The following is a 14,614-nucleotide window of genomic DNA, read 5'->3' as shown; positions in this document are numbered from 1 at the left end:
TAAAGTACAAAGGGCTTTGTGGCATTTCAGTTACAATGGCTCTAGTGGTAGAAATAATACATTTTGTGGCACAAATGTATTAATGCACTGATGCTGCTCTATTATTTATGCTATTCAAGGCACCCTCAAGTCTACAGAATTCTAACATGAAAGTCTACTTTCAGTTGGAAAAGTGACCATGCAAAATTTGAACCTTCTTGCTCAAAATATATTCTTACTTAACTGACAAACATATGCAACAAAACCAATTTCAACATGCTGCCTACAGAAGGACAGAATAAGGTATTTTTGGACAGTTTTGTGGAAAAATTCTGATTACACATCGTTACACACACTGAAATGGCAAGATACAACAGGAATCCTCTTCCTGAGCCTTCAATGGTAACAGTTTAAAAACCTTTTTCAAATCAGCACTGAAAAAATCCAAGGTATGACAGACTTTAAGACTATATTAGGATGTCCTACATTTAAAGCATATGCTAAAATACAGTAAAGATCTCTGAAGTACAACATTTTAAATAATTTCAATGCAAGTGTCATTTTTTAACCTAATTTTAAGAAATTAGCTGAAAGTGCAAATTCAAAATTTCAATAGAAAATTCCCATCCTATGATTGTCTGATAGGAAAACATCAAAAAGTAGAGCCTTACAATGTTAGTAATGAAGGAAAAGCGTGCTTGATGCAGTAATTGTTATCAACCAGGAGATTTTTCAGTACTTCCAGTATGAAAGTGCTGCCACAAAGACAGCATATAGAGCCTGATGGGAGACTCCACGAACATATGTGTTCCTACGTAGCCCATCATACTAGACTAGGTGTTCCACAGGTGGTGGGATGAGCTTCCAGTATTCACAGCACCTCCACTGGTATTTGTCTATGGTACCATGGAAGATGAACTCCACTACAGATAAAGCAAATTTCTGTAAATAATTTCTAGGATGAGAAAGGAAAACTAGGAGTGAACACTCGCATGAGCTGGGTATTCCACCCATTTAAAACGGTGGTCACCATCTCGGTATCTGATTAATTTCATGTCAACTTGATATATCTTAGTAAACTAATTCCTACAGAACTGCATAAGGGATACAGTTAAATCTGGGGGAAAAAAAAAAAAAAAAGAGAACTTAATGATCTTTATGAACAAAAGGTGCTTCCTGAAAACTGAACCTACAATAAAAGGATATTTGTGGTTTTTTCTGGTCTCTTTCCATGCATATATTGGTAGGAAAAAAGCCTTCTTGGCTAAGCCCTTTGCCATGAAGGTACTAAAAACCAAGCAGTCCAAAGGAAAGAAAGAACAGGAAAATCAAGCATTAACAGTTTCGGCTTTGCTATTTTTATTTTTATTTTTGGTTTTATTTTTTTTAAGACTTTACAAAACTCATGAATATGGAGACAAGGAATGAAATCTCTAGCTTAGCCAAATGGCATTAATTAATTGGAAGGGGCAAGAGCATGGCTTTGTCATGTCATACTCCTGTTCAGCAAGCGCTTGCTACAAGGTAAGATAGGGTTAAAAATCTTAAGTATTTCAGTGAGTGAAAATCTTTACACTGAGTTTATGCATAAAAATTGTCCAGTTGTTCAGTTTTACTTTCTCCTGCCTGACTCATGAAGAAGGATGTAACAAGGGAATTCTTGTGGAGCCTTAAGTTAAAATTATTTCTTGCCTCACACAGGTCAGTCAAATTTGTTTGCATTAGATACAAAGCCCGCTTGCTCTATCCAATTTCAGCAAGTTCTAGACAGATTTTGCTATTTTCGCCTATGCTACCAATCAGCGTTTAAAATTTTTTTTTTATTTTTTTAATTATGCTTAGGCCTAATTTGCAGCTATACTAGTGAATGATAAAGGTTTAAACTTACTTTGTATTAATTGTTAACACAGTCAAAAGTGACAGAATTAAAATCATACCTCAGTTTTGTTCTATACATAATAACTAGAGACACAGAAGTCAGCTACAAAGAAACATATCAGTTAGATCTAAGTTTGTACCCATAGGCTTTAAGCAAATGAAAAAACATACGAGTTCAGTATGTTTTTCAAGGCTCAAGAGATTTGAAAACCTCTTTACAGATACCTTTTTTTGTATGGGTTTGTAAAAATAACCTTCTGCCTTTTATGCAAGTATTAGGCTGAAAATATTTAGGTTTTTTTGGTTTTGAAAGACAATGATCTACAGTTTTACAGTACCTCTTGCCATGCACAATTGCCCCAGGATCTTCAGACTTTGCTTCCGACTCCTGAACTTCATCTACCAGTGTCTTAAAAGTAGCTCTCTTCACTCTGTAAGCAATATAAAACACTGCCAGATTTAGTCTTCTTGAAAGTAAAAGAATAGATTGTTTTAACACTTTCATAAACATTCAACTTACAAGTCTATTTTCCAAGATGACTTAAAATTTTTACAAGAAGAAATATTATAAGCAAGTCTAAATAATATATTTTATAATATATTTTTCAAATTAGAAACAAATATTTATAGAAAAGACATTACAATTATTGAAACATTTAAAATACTAATAACTCTTATAATAAAGTTTGCCATAAACAAACAAGGTGAAAAATAATTTTATACAGTTACCGGAGCTAATTTTAATTTGCTTTTCTTATATTAGTAATTAGAACACACATTTAAAAGTCAGCACTTTCTCCTGTAAAACTAAGCATTTCGGTACTCACACTTTGTATACTACATCAAAAAGTAAAGCTGTTGCAGGAATACATAGAAGTCCCATCCAAAACACTCCAGAGCTGAACATCATAGCTGCCTGGAGGGGAAAAAAAGCACACATTGTGATGATGCTACAACAAGAACTAGGAAAAAAACCCTAGAAATATCAATTACTTCATTGAGGGTATCAAAAGCAAATTTAAATGAACTATTCTATGTTTTCTAATATGAAATAAATTTTAACCACTTTCTAAAATTCCCTGAAATCCAGTAGTTAGTAAGCACAACTTCGCGTTAAGAAGCTGGGAGAAAGATCACACTGCTTAGCTCTTTGAGAGAGGGGCAATCTACCCCCTCCACAACCCTGCTCTACAGCACTATGCTGATTGTAGGCATTTCTACTAAAATCAGATTTATCAAAAATCCACCCCCACTACCTGCATAAACTTTGTTAATATGTTATGAGCACAGTTTCTTACTTGCAATCAACCCTAACAGGATATAATGGTTCCAATCCTTGAAATGGATACTGAACACTGTTACAATAATTTTGCAACATAACTCAGATCAAAGTTATCGCAAACAGAACTTGCTGTACCACCATTCCCACACTGCCACAGACTTCTACGAAACTGCTTAAAAATGAGAACTAAGAAAACAACAAACAACATAATTATGGAAGAATGCAACATATTGTTGAATGAAGATCTAACACATTAACATATGATGAAATACGTACAAACCAGATAACTGCTTTAGTTGTGTTTGCTTTTTTATACACCACTTTATATTAATACATAGGAATTTCTTCTGTTCATAACTTGGGTCAGTAAACACAAAAAACCCTAAAACACACTAAGAAGCCAAACCAAAAATCATAATGTATGAACATTAAAGGAAAAAAACCCCTTTAATCTACCCTTGTAATTCATTCCCAAGTGTCTACATCAATAATATTACGGATGCAAGGACTATGATAAATATGTAATGAGGCACACTACTGAAAGATTGGTTTGCAATCAGTATTAAAAATACCTTAGTAACGTGATTAGATTGCAGAGATTGAAAGCAACATTGCTACACAACGATAACATTTCAAATCCTTTGCCTCACTACTTGGAGACAAATTCCTTTCAGGTTAAACCTCAGTATGTAACTAAAATAAACAAGCTGAAATTTTACTAATGTTAGTTATTGGACAAATGCAGGTAGCTTGCAGGAGCTAAAGTTTAATTTCTGAATGTGCATATATCATCAAGGTTTTAAAATTAGGCTTGATATGTTCATATGTAAAAGCAAAACTGAATTATTTTCAGAAAAAAATCTCATTCTTATAAAAGTAAAAAGTCTTTTAACCTTGTTTTTATATCCAAATTCCTACTGGCACTGATTCTTCTGAAAACATTAGAAGGTATTTTAATAAAAAATTTGGTAGACTTTCCACAGCTATGTTTAAAGGACATAGATATTACCCTGAGATGCTAGTTTCTGCCAACAGCTGTCAGCAAAGGTGCAAACATTGAGCAGTGGCAGGTTCAAAATAAAACAATTCACATCTTCAGTGATAGAAAAGAAAAAAAGAAAATTTTGTATCAAGAATTGTATTAGAAATCTATTAACACAGTCACTTTATAAGCATACTTGATGAAATATTCATTTCCTAAATCAGCAGCTAATAGGAAATGTCTATGGAAACTAGATTTTGCAAAACTTCGTATAATTAAGTCGCAATTAGAGAGACAAAGTTTCCTAAAAAATAAGAAGCAGCATAAAAAAATACGAGTTGAAGTATTATGACTTTTACTTCCTATTATTAACAACATTTCTTAATTTCTAAGAACATAGCAAAGAGCTGTCCTTCCGTTAGCCACCCTGTATTAAATGTTTGCTGGTGAAACAGCAAAAGTGATAATGTAGGTCTTAGGATGTTAATTCTGACCATTGTAATGCTAACTATGAATGAAGGAACAACTGGCGCCTACTATTCAGTCCATCCAGCCTTTGGCTTTACAAATGAACAACATGAATTGAGGAAAAAAAAAAAGTTTTTCTGCGTCATATTTGAAAGCCTGTCAGATTTTTTTTCTTTTACAGAGTTAATCCAAACCTAAAAGATTTAAAGCCGACATTCGCATTAAAGACAGAGGGCCTCTTTGTATTTTTTGGACGAAGGGGGAAAAAATAAAATCCCACAGAGGTATTTCCTTCCTTTCTGTACAAGAAAGCTCCCCTCTCACTCTGTAGAAAACATTTTTGTCTCTAACTTTTCACATCTCTCTACACATAGGCAGGTCATCTGGGAAATGGCAAACCAATCCTTTTCAGACAATGGCACTAACAGGAGCAGCCTGTTCTGAGGACGGACTCTGGCTGCCTCTGTTCGTGGTTTACAAATTGTTCCTAATGTGAGAGATTTGTGGTCTATGCCAAGTTTTCCCCCTTTAGGCCTTGTGAAACCAAATGGAATCTGCCACAAAAGTGGCTCCGAGGGGAATTCAGAAGTAATCCAAAATGAGAGCTGGGAAGCCTAGCTTATTGTAGGACTTGCAAGTCCTGCAGGGAGGATAAATAATTTGTTGTCTGTGGAGCTCATGCTCAGTATTAGGACTTTCTACAGTGAATTAACATTGCTTATTAAGTGCATTGTACAGATTTTTATATTAGTTCTTATGTTTTAAAAAAGAAAAAAAATGCTAAGAATTACTCCCTCTTATGGCTTAGTGGCAGATTAGAAATCCTGGCTGCCAAAATGAAGAGAGAATATTCCCTTTTTCCTCACTACGAAATGTTCTACCAAAACACTGACCTCAGATTTTATAAAGCCTTCTAAAAGTAAAGAGAGAAAGATGAAAAAAACAATGAATTTCTTACTGCAGAAAAGCTCATGAAATTTATCTGTTTCAGGTGTCATCCAGGTATGAGTCCTCTCCTTAAAAACTACAGTATTAAAATAACACCTTCTGAACACCATCAAACCAGTTTCAGTTTCTCCTCTCAACAAGTTAGAGACAACTTTATTGGTTTTAGTTATCTGCATGTGTTTGCCTTCATACATGCCGAAGTACTTACCACTGCAATATTAAAACAGATTTGCATTTAACTTTCAGTGCACTGAAGTTCCAACAAGTGAATTCTTGTAATGCCTCTAGTCTTTCTTTGCTATTTAGAATTAAAAAAAAAAACCTCATAGGTCCTGTTAATAAAGAACTAAGTAGGAACTCTGCTTATAAGGTATATTAGAAGAAGAGTATCTCCATTTTCTCCAAATACATTCAAAAGAAAACAAAGCCTTTCTGATATACAACAGACAGCAAGAGGTACTGAAACAGAGGGAACGCCAGGCAGTCAGGAAGCAGATAACTGTGGATACTTGCAGGCAGACTCTATAAGTTCTTACTTGAACAGATCTTCTATGAGGTGAGAAAAATAAGGAAGGATAGACTAAGGAATATACTATCACTTTTTCCTAGCTCCTCTCATTTTCTTCAGCTAAAGACACTACTAGCCCAGTGGGCATGCAGGGTGGCATGTATCCCACAGAGGCATGGTTAAGATTCTAGTCTTAATTATATTAAGGCAAATGATATTATAAGTAATAAAAACCTATCTACAAAAGCTCACAAACACAGACATGTACTATAAATACTAGAAGCTTCAGAAAGCACCTCTGTGGAGACAGAGTATAAAAACACTAATGAAGCCAGACAGAACAATGCAAAGAATTAACTGAGACTTAGATCTCCTCCTACAGCTGTGTTCTTAGTTCAGTCCCTTGTTTCAATGAATATCTTAATATTCCAAGTTCATTGGAACACACATCTTGCCTTTTCCTAAAAAAAACCCAAGCCAGCACATTGTCTTTTCTGATCCAGTAAATACCTGATTATTCCACACAAAACAGATCACAAGACAGTTTTCTGTTCAATCACCCTTTCAGCAGAAAGCATTACCCTGAAAGTTGCAAAGCACGAATAAAAAATCCAATAAAAATAAATAAAACAGTCTGGCTTTTGGGTAACATTAGTTTAGGGTGAATGTTCTAGTATTTAACTGTTAGATAATGGGGTATTTAAAAACACATGTAATAAGGGTCTAACTGTGGGAGGTAGTTCAGGTTTGTGAATCATCAGATTAGCACTTACCTCTAACCACAGTAAGTCATTTGAGTCCAGAAAGGGATGAAATGCAGGACTGCACCTTATTACATGTTCTTGTGACTAGCTTACAGTAGTTGCTCATTTTCAGCTTGTGAATTGAGTTCATAGGCATTTAACTTCTTCCTTGCATTTTATGAAAGCCTAGGTTAGTTCAATATGTATTTCACATTTGGAAAAAAACCCAAGACAAACCAGTAATAACTCATGGCACCAGGAATAGTTCTTATGAAGAGAGTTTCAGTTGCTAGATGTGTTGAATCTAGAGTTTCAAAGATTAAATGCAAAAAAAAGTAAAGAAACAAAGCCTTCATAATAAGTAGGAATACCTGGAAATTTCCTCAAAAAGCCGGAGAAGAGAATGACGCACAAACAAAAGAGGCTTCCCCAAGAATATGGAAGAAAAACAGCTTCTGTTAATAGAAGTTTGGCTAACAAGGTTGTGCTACAGGTTGAACTACCTAACTGGAAATTAACCTTTAGAAAATTAAAACGAATTAGTCACCTGGATGTGAAACTAGACAAACCATAAAATATTGGCAAGGTAAGATTAATCATACTACTTTTAATTGTGCTTGTAAACAGAAAACACCAGTTATTCTGCAAGGAAAGGCTACACTGTCTTCTTTTGCCCGAGAGCAAAAGATTCACAGGGAACCTGTCTGAGTTGAATCAAAGACGACATAAGAAGTAGTATCCTGCAAAGGAGATGTAAAGCCATAATGCGTGGATGTGTTCTCATAGTTCTACAAAAGTTGTTGCCAGGATCAAGGTTGTCTGCACTGCGATAGTTGAAACAAGAAGGAGTACAGGAAACATTTGAGTTTTACTATAATTTGTAAAGAACTGAAGTAATTCCTCACTATTGCACATTGGGAGAGTAAGCTGCTACAAGAGAAAGATGGCAGATGAATATCCTTAATATTTTAAGTGACGTATGCATAACTACAATGGGAATGCATACTGAATTTGATTTACAAAATTCTAAACAGAAAAAAACCCAGTAACCTGCTTATAGAGATTGGCAATAATACGCTGAGGGAAAGAATTCAGTTAAATGCTGATACTGTGAAAGACTATCCAATAAAAAGGAAAACAATTAGAACAGTAATACTACCAAGACAGACCATCATAAGATGAAAAGTTAAATTTAGTAGTTCAAAGATGAGCTCTGCTGATTCTGTTTGTATATATGCAGTGAAAGAACACGAATGGGAATGTAACTATTGAATATTGAATAGGATTTTTGAAGTATATCTGAAAATAGCAGACTCTAGCTAACATATATCTAGAACTAGACTAAGTACCATTAAACCATCAAGGTTTGAGGACTCAGAAAATGCAAACTACCTAACAAAAATCAAATAGGTAAAAAGCCCCCAACCCTTACGAAAATATTTTGGACTCCTGAAGTGAAAGACTAAAAACAAACTTCATATTCAAAGAACTGCATAATGTAAAAAAATGTTTATATTAGAATGGTAACATAATTTTAGACTCTCAGGTGAGGACAGATGACTAAAATAAGTATGTGTTATGGGATGAATTCTGATTAACTTTAAAAAAATCTTCAATACATCATCAAGCTCTCTTATGAAGTAGTAACTTCCTCCACAAACGTACAATGAAACATATTATTTCTCTAAATAAGAAGTTCACATAAGTACAGAGGGCATGATAGATATATATCACTGATTGTTTTGTAAAGACTCAAAGGTCTAGTAAAAGACAAGCTGGGTTAAAAAAAAACTGTGGAGGGTGATGAAAATGTGCTAAAAATGTGAGGAAATGCCCAAAGGGGCCTTTTGCTGACAATGGGCTGGAAAGGATTTTGGACTATGAAGGAAGACACTAGTTTTTGCTGTTTAATTATTTCAGTGTTCTTGAAAATGGTTTCAAATGTGCTCTGTAAATAAGCAATAGTCCTTGCTAAAAATTTCCTACACTATTTACTCTCTCCAAAATGAAGACTCAGAATTTTGGCTACTGTTTTAATTTTTATTTAAGGAATACTATTGTTTTTCACAAAGATAAAATTCTGTAAAATACATAGTTGTTCCTTAACTTCAGTTTCCGTCAGTAGTTTTACAGATCCCCTGTGTCAGACAGAGCAGAAACAGATGGTGCTCTGGAGAACTTCAAAGTGCATTATCTTCAGTACCATAATAAATTAAAAAGTTCTGCAGACACTGAACTTCTGCTTTTAATCTCAATGTCATACTTCTTATTCCAGTAAAGTGTGATAATTTTAAGCTAACTTATTAATCAAGAAGGTGTATCGAAAAGGCCTAGCAACGCAGAGGACACAACAGAAATAAAACCAAAAGAATCAGGAACTGTACTAGTATGAAATACACAACAGGTTGGTTTATTTTCTTCCTCCCCAGTCTAGTTTTCAACTAAAATCACAACAATATTTATTCAAGAAAGAGAAAACCATACCAGCTTAGAAATATTTATTTTATAATTTAAACTACAAACTTAAATAATTTAATTAATGTGCTTTTTTTTTTTTGAAGTGGCATTAAAAAGAAAAGTAGCTTTTTGAATTGCATGGGTGGAAGCATTAATGGAAGCATTTGAGCAGCTTTATAGTCTACTGACACATGACTGGTTATTAGGTTGGTGTAAATTACAGAAACTTTATTAGTTAAGGCAATTAATGCAAGAGAAACATAGAGATATAAAAAACATATAACAAATTAATCACAGCGTCACTTATTTCTTTCAGGTGGGTATAACGCAGGGACAACGGGAAATGTCTCCTGGTAATTCAGTAGATCGCAAAATTAAAAAGCATTTTTTTCCAGCATCACAGAACAATTTTCTGTGTACTGGAGAGTCGCAAAGGAAAAAAATCTACAAAGTAAATAATATCAAATATAAAGAGGCTTGGCATTTACTTTCTGACATTTATGTAAACTACATGTGGTTTAAACTGAGAAAATACTATAATTTGTTTAAAAAAGACTAAAATTGTACTTCACTTACTGTCTTTGCTAATGTTACACATAAAAGAAAAGTATCAACTTCAGTTTGATGGATACAGTAGAGAAATAGATCCATGCAGTTGATTTACTCAGGTCTCCAATGAAAACTTTCTAGCCTGTTGTACAGTTTTTGAAATTAAACTGAGCTTGTTTCATGTAATTGGTAAAAAAAGCTGTACTGTGGAATTGACCTACTTCTCCATAACAGTGTTAAATCTCACAAAAAAAAGAAAAATTTCTACAAAGAACGATTTTGAATTTTTTCTTTCCTACGCATCTATAATTGGAAGCACAATCTTTAAAGGTAAAATACTTTAAGAAAATAACCTGTAAAGCTGGTTGTTCAGATGTTTCCATGCAAGACAGTACTGCTAGACAACTACTGCAGACAAAGCACTGTACTGTAATAAAGACTATCTTGAGACTGCAAGGTTGCTATAAAATCACTGAAAACTTTGAAGTGTTTTCCATATTTCTTTCTCATACACTGTGCATCAGGTTCCCTCCAACAGAAATCAAGTTTCGCTACTACTGCCAAAATCCTCATACTAGAAAACGTATTTTAACACTTTGATATAAGCATATAAATCTTGAAGTCCCAGTATTTTAGGATCTGTGTCTAAGACTAGAAGAATCATAGAATCATAGAATAACCAGGTTGGAAGAGACCCACCGGATCATCGAGTCCAACCATTCCTATCAAACACTAAACCATGCCCCTTAGCACCTTGTCCACCCGTGTCTTAAACACCTCCAGGGAAGGTGAATCTTGTTCCCACGCTGTAAGGTACAGGATGGTACAACTGGGATGAGCTGGTCCAGCATGGCAGCAGAAGTCTTGAAGGACCAGAAAACAAAGATCTCGATGCCAGAACTACCTCAAGTGTTCTAGATCAGCAGCAGATTTTGTATCAAAGGGGTCCTTGGCTTTTTTTTTGGGAAAATTCAGAGTAGGGGAAAGTGGAAAAAAGAGAGGGAAACAAAAATACACTTGATTACAGAACTAGAAACGTGACAAAGAAGGGAGGGCAGCGGCCTAGACAATGAACAAAACTGCTGGTGCTCTGTCAGAAGGTCATAATTTTTCATTTCACTGTATTTTCTTTTAGAGCACACCATTTAGAGCACAGTCTTTCCTTCTGTATTACTAACATACAGCAACACATATGGAAAAGACAACTTTAATTACTTTCTCTAAAATTGGAATGATACACAACATGATGGAAACAGAATTAGTGTAAAAAAGTAGGGAAAACTTGCAAAATCATGCGACAAATTTTTCTTTGTTCAATAAGTTATTGAGTGATGCTTCGATACTAAAAAATGAAGACAATGCAAGAATTCTTATGATTTAACATTGGGCTGCTACCTTCAGTACTCCAACTGAGTGTTTTTTTTGCAGCACAAAAAGCCTCTTCTTCTATTATAATGCTATTTTTTTCTTTAGGTATTACCTTGTATTATTCTTAATTTAAACATATTCATCAGAGCTGTATAGGTATTTTACAGGAACAGATGAAAAAATGGGTTTCGAAATATTTAGATGAAACCTTTCCTCTGCAACCAATAAATGAGTTTTCCATCAGCTCCATATGCTTTTTCTCTCCCCTTCAAAAGCATTACTATTTTATTTTCTTGGAACAGAACAAGCAATAAGTAGCAAGAAGTCTAGTATTTTCATGATAGAAGTTAGACTGAATCCTTATTAGGGTGCTTCAGCAGTGTCTCGAAGAACAGATATCTGTAGAACAAATATATCATTATCTAGTCAGGAATGAATGGCTGGATGAATATTGTGTCTAGAATACTGACTGGTAAAACTATAAACTTACTAAGGTAGAACTTGTTATCAGCTCTCAGGAGCTGAAAGAGACTACATTTATACTGTATAAGGATTGTAGTTGGTAAAATCACCTTCTAAATCTACAGTTTATTAAAAAGGTAGAATTTTTAATTAAGATATTTGGAAGAAAAAACCCTGAAAATGCCCTTCAGTGTAACTGACAAATCAAGTGAAGGCAAAACAGACAAAACCTTACAGAAACAGAGGTCAGCTTTTGATTTGTTAATTTAATTTCTGCCAACTCTAACTGCATGAAGTTTTCAAGTGTGACCCACACGTTTGAAGAAATCAGACAAGCAGTATTTGCACAAGCAAGCAGAGATGTCCACATGGATTTGTTTTTATCACACCATAACCGTTTCTACAGTTAAAATTATTTTAGTTTGAAAAATCAAAGAAGGCTTGGAATTGCTTCAAAGAAACCCAGTGAATTCTGCCCTGCTAGAAAACACCTAGTCAGTGAGGTGACTTCCCAGACGCGTACAAAAATCCTGCTTCTGACTTAAGCTGTAGTATTTGTCAACAGGACTGTTTGTAACATGGAGTACAGCTCAATAAGTTAAATCAGACCCCCTAAAATGAGCTCTTATGGTCTATGAGAAGTTGAGGAGACTTTACTATTACAGATTTCTAATTATATTCTTAGAAAGAAAACAAAACAAACCTCAAACCAACTTCACTCAACAATGCCCCTCCGAAGAACTGCATGCAAGTACTCACATCTAAAGCCACTATATACACATACAGGCATAAGCAAACACACTAACAAAATCAGAATATCCATTTCAAGTACAGATATAGTTTTATCACACACACACACACAAATACGTTCATAAGTCAGACTAGTTTGGTGTCATGTTGAATTTAAGTACCAAAAGTATTTTAGTTGAAAGTTACATCTCTTTAACAACAACAGTTTTTCCAAGTTTGTAGGAATTACATTTGTCTTCAAAAACATATTTTGCTCAAAATAACTTCATACACTGAACATAGTACTAACTAAAATATTCAACTATTTCAACAGCAGTCACCTTTATGTCATACCAAGTATAATAAACCCATCTGCTCTCACTGTGCTTATTATAAAACTTCTTCTGTCTTAAAGAACAATGAAAAAAATTTTTGCCAAATCTCTAAAAACCACCAATTCCAAACCATTCTATTTCTTCTTGAAAATACAGTGTCTATGAAGAAAAATGTTGTACGACAGATTCAATTACTTTATCTTAGAATAGTGTACATAATAAATTCTGAGTAGTGGAGGCAACATGGTAATGTATAAAATCTACACATGGTAAGTGGTTACAATAGAATGGAAAAACAACAACAAATCATATAGTTTCATTTTTTTCCTTAGGTAGTACTTAACTTAATTCCTCATGCTGTCCATTAAAATGCAGCAGTTATACAAATGCCTATATACTATTTTCTGCTAACTTCTAGGAGTAGGAGGTAAAATTAGTGGATCCGAATAACCTCCAGGAAAGGAAGAGGTACACACCTAAATTTCACACTTCCTGTATGAGTTTTTAAATTGCTGAATTATATCACACAGAGTTAAAAGCACTCACTCTTTTACTGGTATAAGGCTTGATGTAACTGAATATGCTTTGAGAATCATTAGAATCACAGAATCACAGAATAACCAGGTTGGAAGAGACCCACCGGATCATCGAGCCCAAACATTCCTATCAAACACTAAACCATGCCCCTTAGCACCTCGTCCACCTGTGCCTTAAACACCCCCAGGGAAGGTGAATCAACCACCTCCCTGGGTAGCCTGTTCCAGTGCCCAATGACCCTTTCTGTGAAGAATTTTTCCTAATGTCCACCCTAAATCTCCCCTGGCGGAGCTTGAGGCCATTCCCTCTTGTCCTGTCCCCTGTCACTTGGGAGAAGAGGCCAGCACCCTCCTCTCTACAACCTCCTTTCAGGTAGTTGTAGAGAGCAATGAGGTCTCCCCTCAGCCTCCTCTTCTCCAGGCTAAACAACCCCAGCTCTCTCAGCCGTTCCTCATAAGGCCTGTTCTCCAGCCCCCTCACCAGCTCTGTTGCTCTTCTCTGGACTCACGCCAGAGCCTCAACATCCTTCTTGTGGTGAGGAGCCCAGAACTGAACACAGTATTTGAGGAGCGGTCTCACCAGTGCTGAGTACAGAGGGAGAATAACCTCCCTGGACCTGCTGGTCACGCCGTTTCTGATCCAAGCCAAGATGCCATTGGCCTTCTTGGCCACCTGGGCACACTGCCGGCTCACGTTCAGTCGCTGTCAACCAACACCCCCAGGTCCCTCTCCTCCAGGCAGCTTTCTAGACAGACTTCTCCTAGTCTGTAGCACTGCATAGGGTTGTTGTGCCCCAAGTGCAGGACCCGGCATTTGGCCTTGTTAAACCTCATGCCATTGGTCTCAGCCCAGGGGTCCCTCCTGTTCAGATCCCTTTGCAGAGCCTCCCTACCCTCCAGCAGATCGACACTTCCACCCAGCTTAGTGTTGTCTGCAAACTTGCTAAGGGTGCACTCGATGCCTTCATCCAGGTCATTGATAAAGACATTGAACAGGGCTGGACCCAGCACTGAGCCCTGGGGAACCCCACTTGTCACTGGCCTCCAGCTGGATTTCACACCATTTACCACCACTCTCTGGGCCCGGCCATCCAACCAGTTTTCCACCCAGGAGAGTGTGCGCCTGTCCAGGCCAGAGGCTGACAGTTTCTCAGGCAGAATGCTGTGAGAAAATGTGTCAAAGGCTTTACTGAAGTCTAGGAAGACCACATCCACAGCCTTTCCCTCATCCAGCAGCCGAGTCACTTTGTCACAGAAGGCGATCAGGTTAGTTTGGCAAGACCTGCCTTTTGTGAACCCGTGCTGACTGGGCCTGATCACCCGGTTCTCTTGCATGTGCTTCATGATAGCACTCAAGATCACCTGCTCCATGACTCTCCCTGGCACTGAG

The 14,614-nt window shown here is 36.1% G+C and overlaps 1 protein-coding gene across 6 annotated transcripts in view; it reads right to left on the bottom strand.

Annotated features, from left to right (window-relative positions):
• Positions 1 to 14,614, bottom strand: part of ATP8A1 (ATPase phospholipid transporting 8A1) — a 106,797-nt gene that overhangs the window by 3,466 nt on the left and 88,717 nt on the right. For all 6 annotated transcript variants that reach the window (XM_069856118.1, XM_069856119.1, XM_069856117.1 and 3 more), the window contains 2 exons: positions 2,685 to 2,773; positions 2,196 to 2,288 (listed from right to left, as the gene is read on the bottom strand). In XM_069856118.1, coding sequence (XP_069712219.1) covers positions 2,196 to 2,288; positions 2,685 to 2,773 — 182 coding nt within the window. The remainder of the gene's footprint in view (positions 1 to 2,195; positions 2,289 to 2,684; positions 2,774 to 14,614) is intronic.

This window comes from Phaenicophaeus curvirostris, chromosome 4 (genome assembly GCF_032191515.1).
Source record: "Phaenicophaeus curvirostris isolate KB17595 chromosome 4, BPBGC_Pcur_1.0, whole genome shotgun sequence".
In the NCBI taxonomy this organism is placed as follows: Eukaryota; Metazoa; Chordata; class Aves; order Cuculiformes; family Cuculidae; genus Phaenicophaeus; species Phaenicophaeus curvirostris.
Note: the sequence above shows the minus strand (reverse complement) of the source record. Positions and strands in the feature narration are given on the sequence as shown.